This window comes from Sciurus carolinensis, chromosome 17, assembly GCF_902686445.1.
Source record: "Sciurus carolinensis chromosome 17, mSciCar1.2, whole genome shotgun sequence".
NCBI lineage: Eukaryota > Metazoa > Chordata > Mammalia > Rodentia > Sciuridae > Sciurus > Sciurus carolinensis.
In genome coordinates, this window is record NC_062229.1 from 56333210 (window position 1) to 56349557 (window position 16348).

Consider the following 16348-nt stretch of genomic DNA (forward strand, 5'->3'; position numbering starts at 1 on the left):
TTTTTGTGATTTTGATGATTAACATGCTGGTATCTCAGTCAGAAGATTTAAAAATTTATACTAAAAACAAAAAAAATTAGAGCAAACAGTGACTCATTTTGCATGAGTACATAAGGCCTTTCTGAGAATTTGTATTATTAATAGCAAAGTATCTAACATAACTGAATTCTGAGGACTTTGAAGTAAAATAAGCAAAAACATCAGCTTTAGGCCATAATAGTTTGTTATAAGTTATATTGGAGGATAACTATAAATGGACTCTGACAAATTTACCTCTCATTTACCATTGGACAATCCCTCTTCACTGTCCTTTTATATCTTCCCTGAGGTAAATATAGTCTTCTGAATGTTTCTTCATGGCGTTGCCATTACTTTTTCTTTTTCTTTCTTTCTTTCTTTCTTTCTTTCTTTCTTTCTTTCTTTCTTTCTTTTTCTTTCTTTCTTTCTTCCTTTCTTCCTCCCTCCCTCCCTCCCTCCCTCCCTTCCTTCCTTCCTTCCTTTCTTCCTTCCTTCCTTCCTTTCTTCTTAACCTGTATAAACTGAAATGGCATCTTCCCCACCCCCAGTACTGAGGATTTAACCCAGGGGCACTCTACCACTGAACTATACCCCCGTACTCCCAGCTTTTTTATTTTGAGACAGGGTCTTGCTAAGTTGCTGAGGCTGGTCTAGAACTTGGGATCTTCTCCTCAGCAGCAAGATTATAGGCATGTACCACTATACCAGGTTGAAATGGACTCTTATTTTCAGAAATGTGTAGTTCTCCATGATTCTTCATTGAGGTAGCTTAAAATCCCTCTAATTTTTATTTCTTCTTAGAGTTTACTTGTTATCCATGATCAGGGTTTTTCCATTAGGGTTTTTTCCTAGTATATTTACTTTGTAATTGACCACTGTTACGACTTTAGTTTATTCTTTTGATTTTCAAGTAAACTGTTATATTGCCCTAAGCCTAATGTTACTTTTGCCACCTCACCTTTTTTGCAGTACTTGGAATTGATCCCAGGGATGCTCTGCTACTGAACTACATCCCCATCCCTTTTTTATTTTTGTTTAGAGTTGGCCCCACTAAATTACCAAGGCTGACATCGAACTTGAAATCCTCCTGGCTCAGCCTCCTGAATCACTCAGGTTACAGGCATGTGCCACCAGGTCTAGCATGCCTCCTTATTTTTTATCTTGACTGTCAATTGCAAGCCTTCTAACCACTATCACTAGTGAAGATACCATGGAGTATTTGTGAAGATTTTTGCATTGAACTTTCAGGAAGAAAGTGTATTTCATCATTTTTAGAATAGAAAGTTCTAGCCATTTGTTTGTCTTTCACAGAACAAAGCTAAAGAACCAAGAATATGAAACTTTAGATCATTTGGAGTGTGATCTGAATTTAATGTTTGAAAATGCCAAACGCTATAATGTTCCCAATTCAGCCATCTATAAGCGAGTTCTAAAATTGCAGCAAGTCATGCAGGTATGATTTCTTTTTTGCTAAATTTGTTGTATGTATCATCAAAATAGTTTTATGTTTATTGAGTGTGTTCTTTTAAGATGAATGATCTCCCCCAACATTATCAGTCATTCATTTCAACCACAAGTACTGTTGAATATTATTTTAGAGTTGTTAAGACCATATAGAGGAGAAATAACACTTTAAAAGGAGCAGGCTTCATGAATAGAGGAAGCAGGGTAATTTTAGGATTCTAGGGAAATTAACCTTTAATCCCAGATGATATACTGTCATTTAGGTTTTATTTCTTTGACTCTAGACTTTGTTAAGATGGGACTGGTCTAGAAGAAAAGGCATCTGAAAGGTAATTAATCATTGTTTATTGTCCAAGAGTTTAACAGATCCTCTCTGAAAGAACACCTTGGAGGGCATCTGAAGTAACTGGCCATCTAGGGGTGTTAAGACAAAGTAGTAGATATGAAACTGGGTTTATCTCAGTTTCTGGTAGAATCGTTTTAGAAAGATAATCTTAGGGCAAAGAAGCAACTAAAGCAATTTGATCACCCATAGGTTCTTTTCATTTTGTATAATCAATAGTGTGCTCCTTAGTGTTGTGAATTGCAAGCATTTGTTTTGCCATACTACGTGTCTATGTGTATTTTCCCTATGTGTGCTGTGGTTGGACTTCCATCTCTCTTTGGCAGAAGGTCTTTAAAAATGCATGTGTTGAAAAGTAGATCTCCTTTTACCTCTGATTCAACTTTTTTCTTAGCCACACTGCCCCTATAGAAGTCAAGAATGCCAGAGACCACCTTTGAGTTGGCCACCAAAATAAGATGTTCTGCAGCTTGCCTCAGTGCTTTTAACCAGTTAAAGCTCTTTATATTCTCAAGTGCTCTAGCTAACATTGATTCTTTAACTCTCTGGATCTATTTTTTTAACCTGCTTTTCTGTCATGCAGGGTTATTGAACATGTTTAATGAATCTTTAATTTTGTGCATGCTATATGGAGTTTTCTGAATGAATCTGATGTTTATCTCTTTAACAGGAATATATTCATAGGCCTGTTCAACCACATGAGCCTGACTCCTGAGATCTGTTCTGTTTTAGGCAAAGAAGAAGGAACTTGCCAGGAGAGATGACATTGAGGATGGAGACAGCATGATCTCTTCAGCCACCTCTGACACTGGTAGTGCCAAAAGAAAAAGGTATATGCTCTTCTCGTAGCTGGAACTTTCTGAGTTCTTCTTTATTTTGTTTTAGATAAGTGCAGAAAATGTTTTTTAAAGTGGTGAAGTATGAGTTCTAGGTTTTAAATATTTGATAACATCTTTTAGAAATCATTTGTAAATTGGATAGTTAGCTTTTTTACTTAAGTACCATATTGCTTTTAGATGACACAGGAAAAAGACACCTAATATATACCTTGGCAAACATGTTTTTACCATCCAGATAATAATAGCAAGGTGGCTTTTTAAGACTGCCACTTAAGTCTAATAAGGTAATTTCTACATATTGAATTACAAAGATGAAATATGAATTAGAAAAGGTAAGGAGAAAGTTCTACCGTTGCAGTGAAGTAAGTCATTGCTCCTTACCTTTTATTTTTCCTTTTTAATTTGATCTTTATGTGTGATTTTAAGAATGTCAGATTGTATAATACCATCATAAATTCTTAGAATTCATAACATGTTAAGCTAGATATTTGAATGTTTTTGGTTTTCTTCTTGATCTTTCTCTCAACTTCCCTATCCCTTTCTTTCTCTCACGGGTTTTGTGGAAGGGGACCTTACTGTGAGATTCTGAAGCTGGACTCCTATAAGGAATCATGCATGTGGAGTTTCTGTGGCCTGATCATTGTGGAACACTGTATTCTCCCTCAAACCTAACTGCCTTACAGTCTTTGCAGCAGCAGTCAGTCTAGAGAGGGTGCCTTAAACAAGGAATAAGCTATTCTGATAGCAGGGCTTGACAAATTCAAAATTGAATGAGAAGTCATTAGTAGCTGTTGGCACAGTTCCGTACATACATTAAAAGATCTACTGAGATCAGAAGATTTTGAAAAGTGGTTTAGAAAAGAGAAGCTATCCTGTCTTTCCCTCTTTTAAAGAACATTTGGGAAAATTTTTTTAGCTTTGAAAATGACTTTGCAATGCTATGCCATGGTAACTCATTTGAGTGGTATACCCTGAGATGTGAGTCTCCTCCGTTACTAGCCTATGAATTTCATCCTTCCAAGTTCTTAATTCCTTGTTATACCAGGGACTACGGAGGAAAAATGTGAAACCAGATCAGAGACATCAAATCAAGAACATCTTTGAGTGTAATTATATAACTCTACTTCAGCATCACCTGTGTTTTCCAGATCAGTCACCAATCAAAGATAAAAACTTCTCAGGCAAAAGAAGGTAATGGAGGCAAAAGTGATGATACAGTTAGTGCCAGCACTGGATGAAAAGAGAGATCTTAAGTAGTTGAGTGTTAAGAAAACAGTTCCAAGGAAGCATAAGCCCAGGCCAGATCTCTAAAAATTACATATCTCTGTGGCTTGTAGTTTGTGGGACACCCAAGTAGATGAAATGAAAGTTATTGCCTAAAACCTCCTGTAAAAAGAAAATAGCTTTATATTATTAAAATGATTAACTCCCTTGACTGGGTGTGGTGGAACACACCTATTAATCCCAACTTCTTGGGAAACTGAGGCAGGAGGATTGCAAGTTTGAGGCTAGCCTCAGCAATTTATCAAAACCCTGTCTTAAAAATAAAAAGGGCTGGGGATGTGACTCAGTGGCAAAGCACCCCTGGGTTCAATCCCCAGTACCACCACCACCAAAAAAAAAAATCTATTCCATTTCAGACAAAAAGTCTCTGTACAAACAGGTTTCCTAGGAAGTGTTTTGTATGACAAAAGTGAAAGACAGAAATAAGAGAACAACTATATAAATCATCTACCAAAGCAGTGAAAGAAAAAAACTTGGGTTTGAGAAGCAAGCATGAATGTATGTTAAAAGATTGAAAGAAATAAGTTCTATACTTTGGTCTGTAACAAAGGAAATAACATGATGAGTCTTTCAGAATGTAGTTATGTTGAGAGGCTTTGGTAATAAGAAATAGACTTCTCCAGAAGTCAGGCAAACTGCAGCCTAGAATGTTGAGTTAAGCTTGGCCAGAGAACTCAGGGCCAACTTTTGCAAGTGCTTCTTGACTCCTAAGTATTGTGTATGATTCTGTCTTTGCCTCTTTTTTTTTTTTTTTTTTTTTTTAAATACCAAAGAGTGAGAAAAATTGATTGTGGGTATGTTCTCTTCATTCTGGGAGTGCATTCTTTTCCCCCATTCCTCTACCCCAAAATCTTCTTTCTGTCTTCCATGTTGAAATGTTCCAAGTATTAAGATCTTTTATGCTTTGGACTGAATAATCCTCTTTTTCTCAACCATATTTGGTTTGTGCATGACCCTCCGATGTTGCTTGTTTTATTTCTCTTCACATGTAATGTTTATTTCTGCTTTCCCAGGAACACTCATGACAGTGAGATGTTGGGTCTCAGGAGGCTATCCAGGTGTGCAGTCCTTTTTTATGTGTAAAAATATTTTTTAAAGTGTAATTCTTCTGTGTCATGGTCGTACTGAAAGTGAAAAGTAAATTCTTAAGCATGTAATAAAAGTATTTGGGGTACTAGTTTATTTTACAAATACAGAAAGAAGTACAGTCTAGAAGTCTAGTTAGTAAGATGAGAATTAGCTAATCTAGATATGTTCAATACTAGCCTTAATTTGTTGCTGGCTTTGCCAGGGGCAAAAAGCCCCCTCACCAATCATTGTGGCTATGCTTCTATAGCAAAATGTAGAGAACTGCTACTACAGTGGCATTGTTGGTGACAGGGACTGGCTGGAGCTAATTCCCTTTCTGGGATGTTACTTTTACTGATTGGGAGTGGTGGAGGGATCAAAATCAACATTGATACTTTAGATGAAGTCAATGCATGTGGGCATTTGTGCACTGGGCTAGTGCTTCTTGAGCATGGATACATTTTCTCAGTCTTTGATCCTGTCTATATCTTATTTCTTTAAATCTATCCATTCTTTTGCATGCTACTTATGATTTTAAGAAGTCTACGAGTTGCCATGTCACATTGCTAATGATAATCATGTAGTGCTTTTGTTTTCACGTTTACCATCTGATATTCACAGTGTCATTTGCTTACAGAACACCAGACTCTGCTGTTACAGATCATAAAGGAGAACGTTTAGTCATTTATTTTACTTGCCAGGAGCTTAGTGGTCAGGGATGGAGGAAGGTTGAAAACAAGTGAAATTATATGGAAGCAATATAGTAGAAGAATTGCATAGAGTACACAACTCTGTAGGTATATTCAAAAATTGCTTGATTGCCCAAATAGCTTTAGGAAAATTATTTCCCCCTCTTGTTTGTCCTTGAAAGCTAAGTGTTCTTAAGTCACCTACATGTTATTTCCATATGTAATCCACTTTATAAAATTATTATTACCATTATATCCATATACCACCCAATATTTTCCCCAAGAAATGTTTTTTTAATTAGAAGATAAATTTTTTAAAAGATAAGGGGTTCTGTTGTATCATTCATAATATATGGCTCCAAGCTGTAGGAGTTATTGGAAGTGGAAATAGGGGACCTTATGGGATAGTGTTATAAACCAAGCTCTAGAAGCCAAGTGCTCAAATTTATTAGCTCTGGAATGTAAGCCTCATTTCAGCTTCCTTACCTGAAAAAGGAGTTGATGACAACACCTACATAGGATTGCTGTGAAGACTCGGTTGTAATGCTGAGTTAATATGTGTAAAGCTTTTACAACTGCGCCTACTTGAAGTGAGCACTCAGTAAATATAGGTTTGTTTCTGGAAGTTGTGCCTGTTGACGTTAGGACTCAGTAGATTTCATTTTGTTCTTTTTTCCAAGTCTTATTGGAAAAAGTGAATGCAAGGTTTTATTGTTCTAAAGCCTTGACAGTTTTAGAATGAAATGCTGTACGCTTTATAAAAGAACTAACCTGTGAGCAGGCATGATGGCATTATGTCCATAATCCCAGCTACTTGGAGGCAGGAGGATCACAAGTTCAAACCCAGCCTGGACAACTTAGCAAGACCCATTCTCCAAAAATAAAAATGTATGGGGATGTAGCTCAATGGAGAGTGCTTGCTTAGCATGCATGATTCCCTGCATTTAATCCCCAGTATGGCAAAAAAGAACCTTTGGATTTACTTAGTTTAACAGCAAGCACGGTGCCCTGAAGCTCTCAGGCCAGGAAACTAAGTGCCAGGAGACTTTGAAGCCTATAAACTGGGTTGACTTTGATTAATGAGGCTTTTAGTTGCCAGCTTTTGGGAAAGTGAGAGACATGATAAAAGCAGCATGGTGATTATTGTCTGATTGAAGTGTCTATTCTGATTATTCACTTTATGACCTGAGGTATTCATTTGGTCTCTAAATTTACTTCTACATAGTTAATAATTGTACCTGATTCTCAGAGTTCAAGGATTAAATGAGAGTACATAATATTTAGCATATGATAGAAGTGTTAACTATTATAGCTATAAATTGAGTACATATAATAATAACTTCAGGGCTGGGGATATAGCTCAGTTGGTAGAGTGCTTGCCTTGCAAGCATAAGGCCCTGGGTTCGATCCCCAGCACCGGGGGAAAAAAAAAAAAAACTTCAGGGAAAGAATGATGGTAAGGACATGTGAGAAGGTGGTCAGTTACAAAGATTAGGGTCAGGACTAACACTGGTCTGAACGGTTGAAAGAAAATCAGATCTAGAAGGACTATGGAAATCTTCTAGAAATTGATGATAAGCTGAGAGAGCAAAAGATGGTTATGCACCCAATGTTTCAGGTTGAGTTGGGTTCAAGAGGAGGGTGTTGTTCCTGGAAAATAAGGAATTCAGAACAGAGCCCCTACTAGCACGTAATCTTTGTGCAAATTAGAAAAGGCACCAATTTCTTAAGACACTTTTCTTTCATATATTGGAAATTTGCTGTAATACACTGATTTTTTAGTATAGAACCCTTCATGGTCCATCTCCTGTAAAATTCTAAAATTATATATAAATTACAACAGTGTCTGTGATCTCTGACAGTATCCACTTAAGTATGGCCCCTTAAGTGCACAATAATTAACAGCCCTGGTTTTGAATTCCCTTGAGATATATTTTACTTTGTATGTATGAAGGTGCTGATTTTAAAAAGAATGATTGTGCAAATTACAGGGAGTGGCATTTAGTTTTATGTACCTTTCCCAAAATGGAAAAGAGTCAACAAGCTATCATAGTTAATGAGTTGAAGGAGGTGAAGTAGGATGCATACAGGGGTTCTAAGAAGACTCTGAAAAGCCAAGTGACATTGAAAACAGTAACTATAAAGTATTAAATAGGAGACTGTGATAGCTATCTTTTTATGATGTAGAGTTTTTCTCATTCAGAAAGTAAGGGCAGGTGTAATGGTGCATGCCTGTAATCCCAGCGACTCAGGAAGCTGAGGCAAAAGGATCATAATTTCAAAGCCAGCTTCAACAACTTAGCACACCCTGTTGCAAAATTTAAAAGGTGGGGGGTACCTCAGTGGTTAAGTGCCCCTGGTTTCAGTCCCTGGTACCAAAAAAAAAAAAAGTTTTTGAAGATTTCAGAAGTCATGGATGTGATAAGGTTCAGTATCCACATTAGAAAGAGATAGAGTAAACATATCAGCCAGCCAGGCTAATACACCTGTTATGAAATGAGTATGAAGTTTTTCTCTTAGTTTTTTGTGGCAGCCAGATTAAAATTAGTGGGCCATGGTTCTCAGTCTCAATGATAATAGAAGGATCTGGGAAAAAGTAAAGAAAATAAAAAACCTGATTTATTCAAAGACGGTCATAAATGACCCTAGAACTTTTGTTTGCCTTTAAGGATGAAAACAGTTAGATAAAGGAGAAAGTACTATTTGTACTATGAGTACGCAAATAATAAATCATAGTTATCATATTAGAAAATTTTCTCATATACAACTAGGTTTTACGTTCTGGGTATATTTCTTTCAGAACTACCAAGTTTCAGAGTTACTAGCATTGGAAAAATGAACTTGTTCTTCTTTTACTTTTTTAGCAAAACTCCATTAAAAACTTTCCCTTCTCTTTAAAAATCTGTCCTAGATTCAGTCCCACACCAGAGTATTTGTAACTTCATACAGAAAAATTCTAATGGTAATTGGGAGTGTGTGCTGAATCCTTGAAGGTAATAGGGCTGATCTCCTAGATCAGGGTTAGGGCCTTGACTGAAGTGTTAGGCCACTTGCAGTTCTGGAAATAAGGACTGATTTCATTCTGAGTTGATTAGTGAGATTTTTAAAACTTAGGACTTCAAAATTGAATTCTTGTGTCTTCCTTTGGTTTGGTCTGGTTTTGGTTTTGTGGTGCTAGGAGTCAAACTCAGGACCTCACATATGCTAGGCAGGGGCTCTACCACTGAGCCTTAGCCCCAACCCTTTGAGTCTTCCTTTTAAAATGAGCCTACACATCCAGCCGTGGTGGCATATGCCTATAATCCCAGCATCTTGGGAGGCTGAGGCAGAAGGATCAGAAGTTCAAAGCCAGCATCAGCAACTTTTAGTGAGTTCCTAGCAATTTAGCAAGACCCTGTCTCAAAATAAAAATAAAAAGGGCTGGGGATGTGACTCAGTGGTAAAGTACCTCTGGATTCAACTATTAGTACCAAAAACTTAACCTGCACATGTGAGACCTAAACAAACCATATCTGATTTGAGTGGTTTTAGGTATAAATTTCTATGATATCAAACTCAAGTTCTGAAATATTCCTTTAGAAACTTCCCAAAGGTTAAAGTCATCTGCTTTCTAATCTGTGCCCAGATGTGGAATTCTGCCCTATTGAAGTTTTTTTCCAGTGCCCTCCCAGTATCCACTTGCTAAAGACCTAGAATGAGAGAACTCTTTCCTCTCATGTCATCACTCCAGGATACCTCTTTGGAGAAATAGTACCCACCAGATGAAAAATCTCCTAGATTATCAAATAAATACTCACCGGACACAGAAACAAAGGAATGGAAGGGACAGATTGGCAGGAATGATCCCAGGTCCCCAAAGAAAAACTACCTATCAGAGTTAAGATGCAAGTAGTGAGAATGATACCAACCCTAGGAAACAGGCTCTTTTCTTTTTCTCTTTTAATTAAATCACTTTCAGTTTGCCTTAAGCTCCATGATGTTAAAAAATAGGCATTTCTGAGACACAAGTCTTGATTTAGTATATCTATTTTCTCAACTGTTGTTCTTTATTTGAATTCTATTTTTGAAAAACATATCTTGGAGAGAAAATATCTTAAACTTGTTCATAAAGCAGATTAAGCATGTAGTTAGAAGACTGGACTAAGAGGCCCATGCAGCCTCTAGTTTGTTTCAGGAATGAACTACTTTTCCTTGTAGAATAGGAAAGAAGATGTATTTACCTCTAAGTGCTCTATTATAGGATCTTAGGAATGTTTGTTGAATAGGAACTAAGTCATAAGTCATTTCTGGTTATTATCTATCTAGCTGTTCCCTTGGAGACTGCTGGTTAGAGTCTGCTTAAAGTTCTTTATCAGTGTCCTGAAGACAAGAACAGTTGAGCAGAAGTGATATTGGAAGATCATCTCTTCTAATAATTTACTGAGCACCTCACCTTGGGCAAGTCATTTAGCCTTTCTGAGCCTGCTTTCCATAGGACATGAGACCATTTGCCATCTTGGGCCCCCTTTGAATCTGGTGCTAATCTATGGTCCCTTGTACTTTGTTCCATACATCAGTTTCTCGCATCACATTTCACTTAGGGAATTTGGAGAACCAAGATGGAAATTCATGCTCAAGGATGAAAATGTGCTCTGTAGAAGGTTCAGATGAACCACCATCTAGACCATTTCTTCCTTAACTAGGTTGGGATAGTACAGCAATGCTGATGGAGGGAAAGAGCAAGGACTGACCCTGACATGATCAATGTAAGAGAGTCTTGAACTCACTATAGAGACACTAGCCTGGCAGACAGTCTTCTTTTGTTTTCTGGCCCCCAGAATATACTGTTGTTCAGAGTGGTTATTGTATTAGCTTTTTGTTTTGTTTTTTGTTTATTGTGCTTGGAAGTGAAGATGTTAATAAAATAGGGAATTAGTAGCTTTATTTCACTTTGGCTCTGTTTTGTTTTTTTTTAAATGTATTTTGATTGATTATAGAATTTCATTTCTTTTGGTGTTAGACAAGATTTTTTTTCAAACATTGCATTTCATGAGATATTCTGGTGTTCACTGGTTGATCCAGCCAGGGTTACTATGTTTTAACTGTTTTGGAAATTTTCTTTCTATTTGCTTATAGCTTCCAGCATGTTTACTGTGTTTGTGGCATATGTAATAAAATAAATTGTAATCATTAAAAAGCACCTGCCCACAAGATTGATTTGTTTCATTTCATGTTCATTCTTGTATAAAGAAAACTGAACCTGTTGTCATTTTTCCCTTCTTCTACCTCCCCACTCAACAGTAAAAAGAACATAAGAAAACAACGAATGAAAATCTTATTCAATGTTGTTCTTGAAGCTCGAGAGCCAGGTTCAGGCAGAAGACTTTGTGATCTATTTATGGTTAAACCATCCAAGAAGGACTATCCTGATTATTATAAAATCATCTTAGAGCCAATGGATTTGAAAATAATTGAGCATAATATCCGCAATGACAAATATGCAGGTGAAGAGGGAATGATAGAAGACATGAAGTTGATGTTCCGGAATGCCAGGCACTACAATGAGGAGGGCTCCCAGGTGAGGACAGGTGGGGTGAAGTAGACACATTCTCTTTTGGGTGCTGGTAGAATAATGCATTTTGAGAGACCAGCTCTAGGCTTAACCTAGGTTATTCTTGGTGGCTAAATGAATACTTCATTTCCTCATAATTGTTTAAAATGGGAGACTGTACAGTATAAGGATTAAAACTTCACACTTTGTAATCTGACATCCTAGATTTGAATCCTGCTAAAACTTATCCTTCCTGAGCCTCAGATTTCTCATCTATAATTTAGAAATGATCATAGTACTTACACCAGGGTTATTGTACAGTTTATAAAAGATAATGTATATTGAGCATTTTAGAACACTGCTTGAATCTGAATAATCTTCATCATCTTTTTTTTTGGGGGGGGTAGTGCTAGGGATTGATTCTGGGGCCTTGAGCACATGCTCTACCATCAGGCTGCATCCCCAGCCACATCATTATTACTATCCTCAACAGTCAGACTTCTCTGAAGATACCCCATGAAATTACACAATTATGTAAGAATCAGTGTGATGCTTCCATAAAAGCATCTCTAAATAATTGATTTGGATGCAGAACATCTTGATGTTTTGTTTTGTTTTGTTACTGGTCTTTGTGCATCCTAGTGAGGCAAGTGCTCTACCACTAAACTTTATCTGCAACCCACAATTTTCAGTTCTTTATCAGTATAGCTAAGGTATAATCTTCCCTCTTTGATTTTTTTTCTATCACATATTTTATCTACTTTAAATCTTCTGAAAACAAAATAACATTTCAAATCATTTTTTTCCTTTTCCTGTTACAGTTGAATATAAAATAAAGTATGCACTGGGGATGGTGGTAGATCAAAGTAGGGGTTCCCTCTATAGTAGGGATTTATACTGTCCTCAGTATCACTGAATAAAAGACACCCTTTAGTGAGGTGGCCAAAGAAGAGAGGTCACTTAATTGCTCAGCTATTCTGCTCTGGTGGGTAGTTAAGGAAGGACATAACCTCTGCTGGAAAAGTAGGAGAAGGCAACTGTGGGGCAAGGCTGTTAGATAAATAACCTTGTTCTTCAGTACATATTACAAACCTTGGCTCAGTCTTGAAAGAGAAATCCCTAAGCAGAAGTTAATTTTTTAAAAAATATCAGATTATAGGTGTTGAATTTAGATTTGGGATTTAACAATATTTTAGATACTGTTCTCCAAACATCAGGCTTTTTTAATTTTTAAAAAATTTTTTGTTATGCATTGTTGGGGATTGAACCCAGAAGTGCTCTACCACTGAGCTGTATCCCCAGTCCTTTTTATTTTATTGTATTGTGTTTTAGTTTTTCAGGGCCAAGGACTGAACTCAGAGCCTTATGTGTGCTAGGCAAGTGCTCTGCCACTGAACTAATATCCCCAACCCCCTTTCATTTTAAGACAGAGTCTCACTAAATTGCCAAGACTGACCTTGAACTTGATCCTTCTGCCTCCCTCCCAGCCTCCCAAGTCACTGGGTTTATAAGTGTGTGCCACCATACCCAGATTCAATGAGTTTTTTTTTTTTGTTTTTTTTTTTTTTTTTTTTTTTTGGTACAGGGGATTGAACTTTGGCACTTGGCCTCTGAGCCACATACCCAGCCCCATTTCGTATTTTACTTAGAGACTGGCTTTGAACTTGTGATCATCCTGTCTTAGCCTCCTGAGCAGCTGGGATTACAGTCCTGCACCACTGCTCCCAACCCATAGGATATTTTTAATCTTTAATTTCCATTGGACTAAGTCTGCTACCTTGAAGGTCTAGTAGAAAAGATAGGTTTTTGAGGAAAACAACACATGTAAATGTGTTTTGGAACTTCTGTTAAACCCTGCAGGGTTTCTACTACAGTGGTTCTCAAACATTAGCATGTGTGTCTACACATCGGAATCACTTTCACTAAGAAGCTTAAAAACATACCAGTTATGGCCTCAGTCCTCCCTTCAGATAGTGATTTGCTCAGAAGTGTACCTAAGCGTTTTTTAACTCCCACCTGTCCTAAACCATGTTTTATATTATACCATAATAAAACTTTTTTTAGAAAATAAATATGTTTTTGAACCATAGGTGTACAATGATGCCCATATCCTGGAGAAGTTACTCAAGGATAAAAGGAAAGAGCTGGGGCCGCTGCCTGATGATGATGATATCGCATCTCCCAAACTCAAACTAAGTAAGGCATCCTCACTCTTTGTTATATAGTGAAGTCTGTCAACAGGAATTGCTGGTTTTCTGAAATAATATTTAATTTAATGGCGAATGTATTTTAACTCACTGGTACTCCAGCATGAAGTTTCTTCCCTCTTCTCAAGTACTCTTATTTTACCGTGTTTTAAGTAAACAGTTAACAGTGGGGAATAGAGCATTAAAGGTTTTGCCAAGTTGAATACAGTGGACATTTTGTAAACATATAGTAAAGATAAATATTTTTTGTTTCTAATGCCTGGAAGAATATTGTGGCAGGTTTTTTGTTAGTTTGTTTGTGATTCCTAGAATTAGCAGTGAATTGCAACAGTTCCTACTGGACAGAATTTGAGATCAGCTATCAGTTAAGTGCATTCCGTGCATAGTGACTTTATTTAAAAATTGTAAGGGAAAATAAGACAGAAAAAGAAAGTAATGCCATTAAAAAGATTTGTGCCTTACTTAAAATACGTAAGTAAAATAAATACCAAACAAATAATAGTGATGCTATCAGATACTCTTTAGAACTATATTTACTGAACATGGAGAAAGCAAGTTTTTTTTTGTTGTTGTTTGTTTGTTTTTAAATGTGAAATGACTACACACTGAATTTCACAGTTGTTTTGGAAATTATTTACTGCTGAGTGATGGTTCCTTTTTTTTTTAATTTTTTTTTTTATTTTTGGTACTGGGGATTTGGCCCAGGGGCAATTTACCATGATCTATATCTCCAGCCCTTTTATTTTTTATTTTGAGACAGCGTCTCACTGAGACTGGCAATCCTCCTATCTCCATTCCCAAGCCCCTGGGATTATAGGGCAGTGATTCCTTCTTGTTAAGGCATTCATCTTTTCTTGGAATTGTAAAAGCATACAGAAAATTTGCAGAAATATAAAACTTATTCTACTTTGTAGAACCAAAATATCTTTTTTTTTTTTTTATTGTAAACAAATGGGATACATGTTGTTTCTCTGTCTGTACATGGCGTAAAGGCATACCATTTGTGTCCAAAATATCTTTTAAAACTAGAATTAAACTGAGGATGTAGCTCAGTGGTAGTACATTTGCCTAACCTGTACAGGACCCTGAATTTGATTCCCCAGTACACAAAAACAAAACAAAAAAACTAGAATCGATTTCATATATTGAGTTGGAAGGCTAATTTATGATAGTTTAACAGTAGCTATCTAAATATACATTTTAAAGGTAAAGGGAAATTTAATGTGGAATGTTCTTTTTCTATTGTGAAAAATTTCAGACATATACAATGTAAAGACTAGTACAATGAACCCTTGTATATACACCTGCTCCTCATCATTTTTCAAGATTGTATCATATTTATCTTCCTAATCCCTTTTTTCCTTTTTTCTAAACTATTTTAAAGCAAATCAAACCACGTGTTGTTTTTACTTCTATGCACTTTATAGCACACATCTCTAAAATATGCAATTTTCTTAATCATGAAGACATTATCACACCAAACAAAATTAGCAATAGTTTCTTGGTTTTATTTGATACTTCACAAATTTTCAAGTTTTGCTGATTATCTCATATGTATTTTTACATTTGGTTTCCTCGAATCAGGATCTAATTCAGTTAAGTGTATTAGTTTGAATGTTCAGGGGTTTTTGTTTTGTTTGCCATACTGGGAATTGAAACCAGGACCTCACACATACTAGGCAAGTGTTCTACCATTTTGATTCTGCCTCAGCCCCCTACATTTGAATGCTATGCCCTTAACCTCATAGTCTTGAACAGTCTCCTCTTTTTTCTATTCTCATGCCATTGATGCACTGAAGAAACCAGGTCACCTTGTACAATGTCCTGAGTCATTTTGTTTCTGTGATATCATTTAACATTTTCCTTTATCCCTCTTGTTTGTTATAAACAACAGCTAACTTTAAAGCCCTGCTTATATTCAGTTTCAGCTTGACAGGAACACTTTATAAAAGACTTTCTATGCTTACATTTTGCATCATGTCTGTTTGAAGTAGAAACCAAATAAGGCCCATATATTGCATTTGACTGATATTTCTTTTTGTCTATAAACTTTCACCTCTTCTTTTTTTCTGTCAAAGAAACAGGGTTTGTACTATAGTTTCCCACAGTCTGTATTTTGTTAGGTGCATCATTGTGTTCTTTCTATTTTCTATACATGAGTCAGGGAACCAGAAGCTTGAATCATACTCAGGTGCTCCTGTCCTCTCCCTTTGACACCAAAACAAACTTCATAGGTGATATGTGTCAGGTGGCACACGATATCTGGTTGAGTCTTTCTGTTAACAAATCTTGATGCTTGCTTCTTTAACTCATTAAAGAGGTATAAAATATTGCCAGTTTTAACTGTCTTTTTTGTTTTTGCAGTATTGGGGTTTAAAATGAGGAGCACTCTCCCATTGAGCTACATCCCCATCCTTTCTGAGAGTCCCTCTAAATTGCTGAGGCTGGCCTGGAATTGTGGTCCTCCTGCCTCAGCATCCTAAGTCACTGGAATTACAAGTGTGCACCACCATGCCCAGCTTAATTTTATCCTTCCTTGTTCATTTAGGTGGACTACTTCTGCATAGAGAAACTTGCTTTATCCAGTATTTGACTACCCATTGGTACAGATTTTTGTTTGTTTTGTTTTTGTTTTTTGAAATGGTAAAAGCTTGATTTTTTTTTCTTTTTTATTTAACCAGTTTTCAGAATAATACAATAGTTTATGAACGTTCTCCAATATTAACCCAGGATTTTGTTTGTATCAGTAAGAACTACTAGATTAAAACATACTGTTGAGTTTTAACCCATTGTAGTTGTCCTTATTGATACTTAGCTTCTTCTCACCTGTGTTCTTTTAACATGACCATTGTGAGAAGTTATTGATAAATTCTTTACTTGTATTATTTGAAGATATTCCAGACTGG

The 16348-nt window shown here is 36.4% G+C and overlaps 1 protein-coding gene across 22 annotated transcripts in view; it reads left to right on the top strand.

Annotated features, from left to right (window-relative positions):
* Pbrm1 (polybromo 1) overlaps positions 1 to 16348 on the top strand; it is a 94627-nt gene that overhangs the window by 34619 nt on the left and 43660 nt on the right. For 15 of the 22 annotated variants that reach the window (XM_047530676.1, XM_047530670.1, XM_047530680.1 and 12 more), the window contains 5 exons: positions 1330 to 1471; positions 2558 to 2655; positions 4962 to 5006; positions 10986 to 11262; positions 13326 to 13431. In XM_047530676.1, coding sequence (XP_047386632.1) covers positions 1330 to 1471; positions 2558 to 2655; positions 4962 to 5006; positions 10986 to 11262; positions 13326 to 13431 — 668 coding nt within the window. The remainder of the gene's footprint in view (positions 1 to 1329; positions 1472 to 2557; positions 2656 to 4961; positions 5007 to 10985; positions 11263 to 13325; positions 13432 to 16348) is intronic. The other 7 variants (XM_047530674.1, XM_047530684.1, XM_047530685.1 and 4 more) reach the window with 1 other exon arrangement.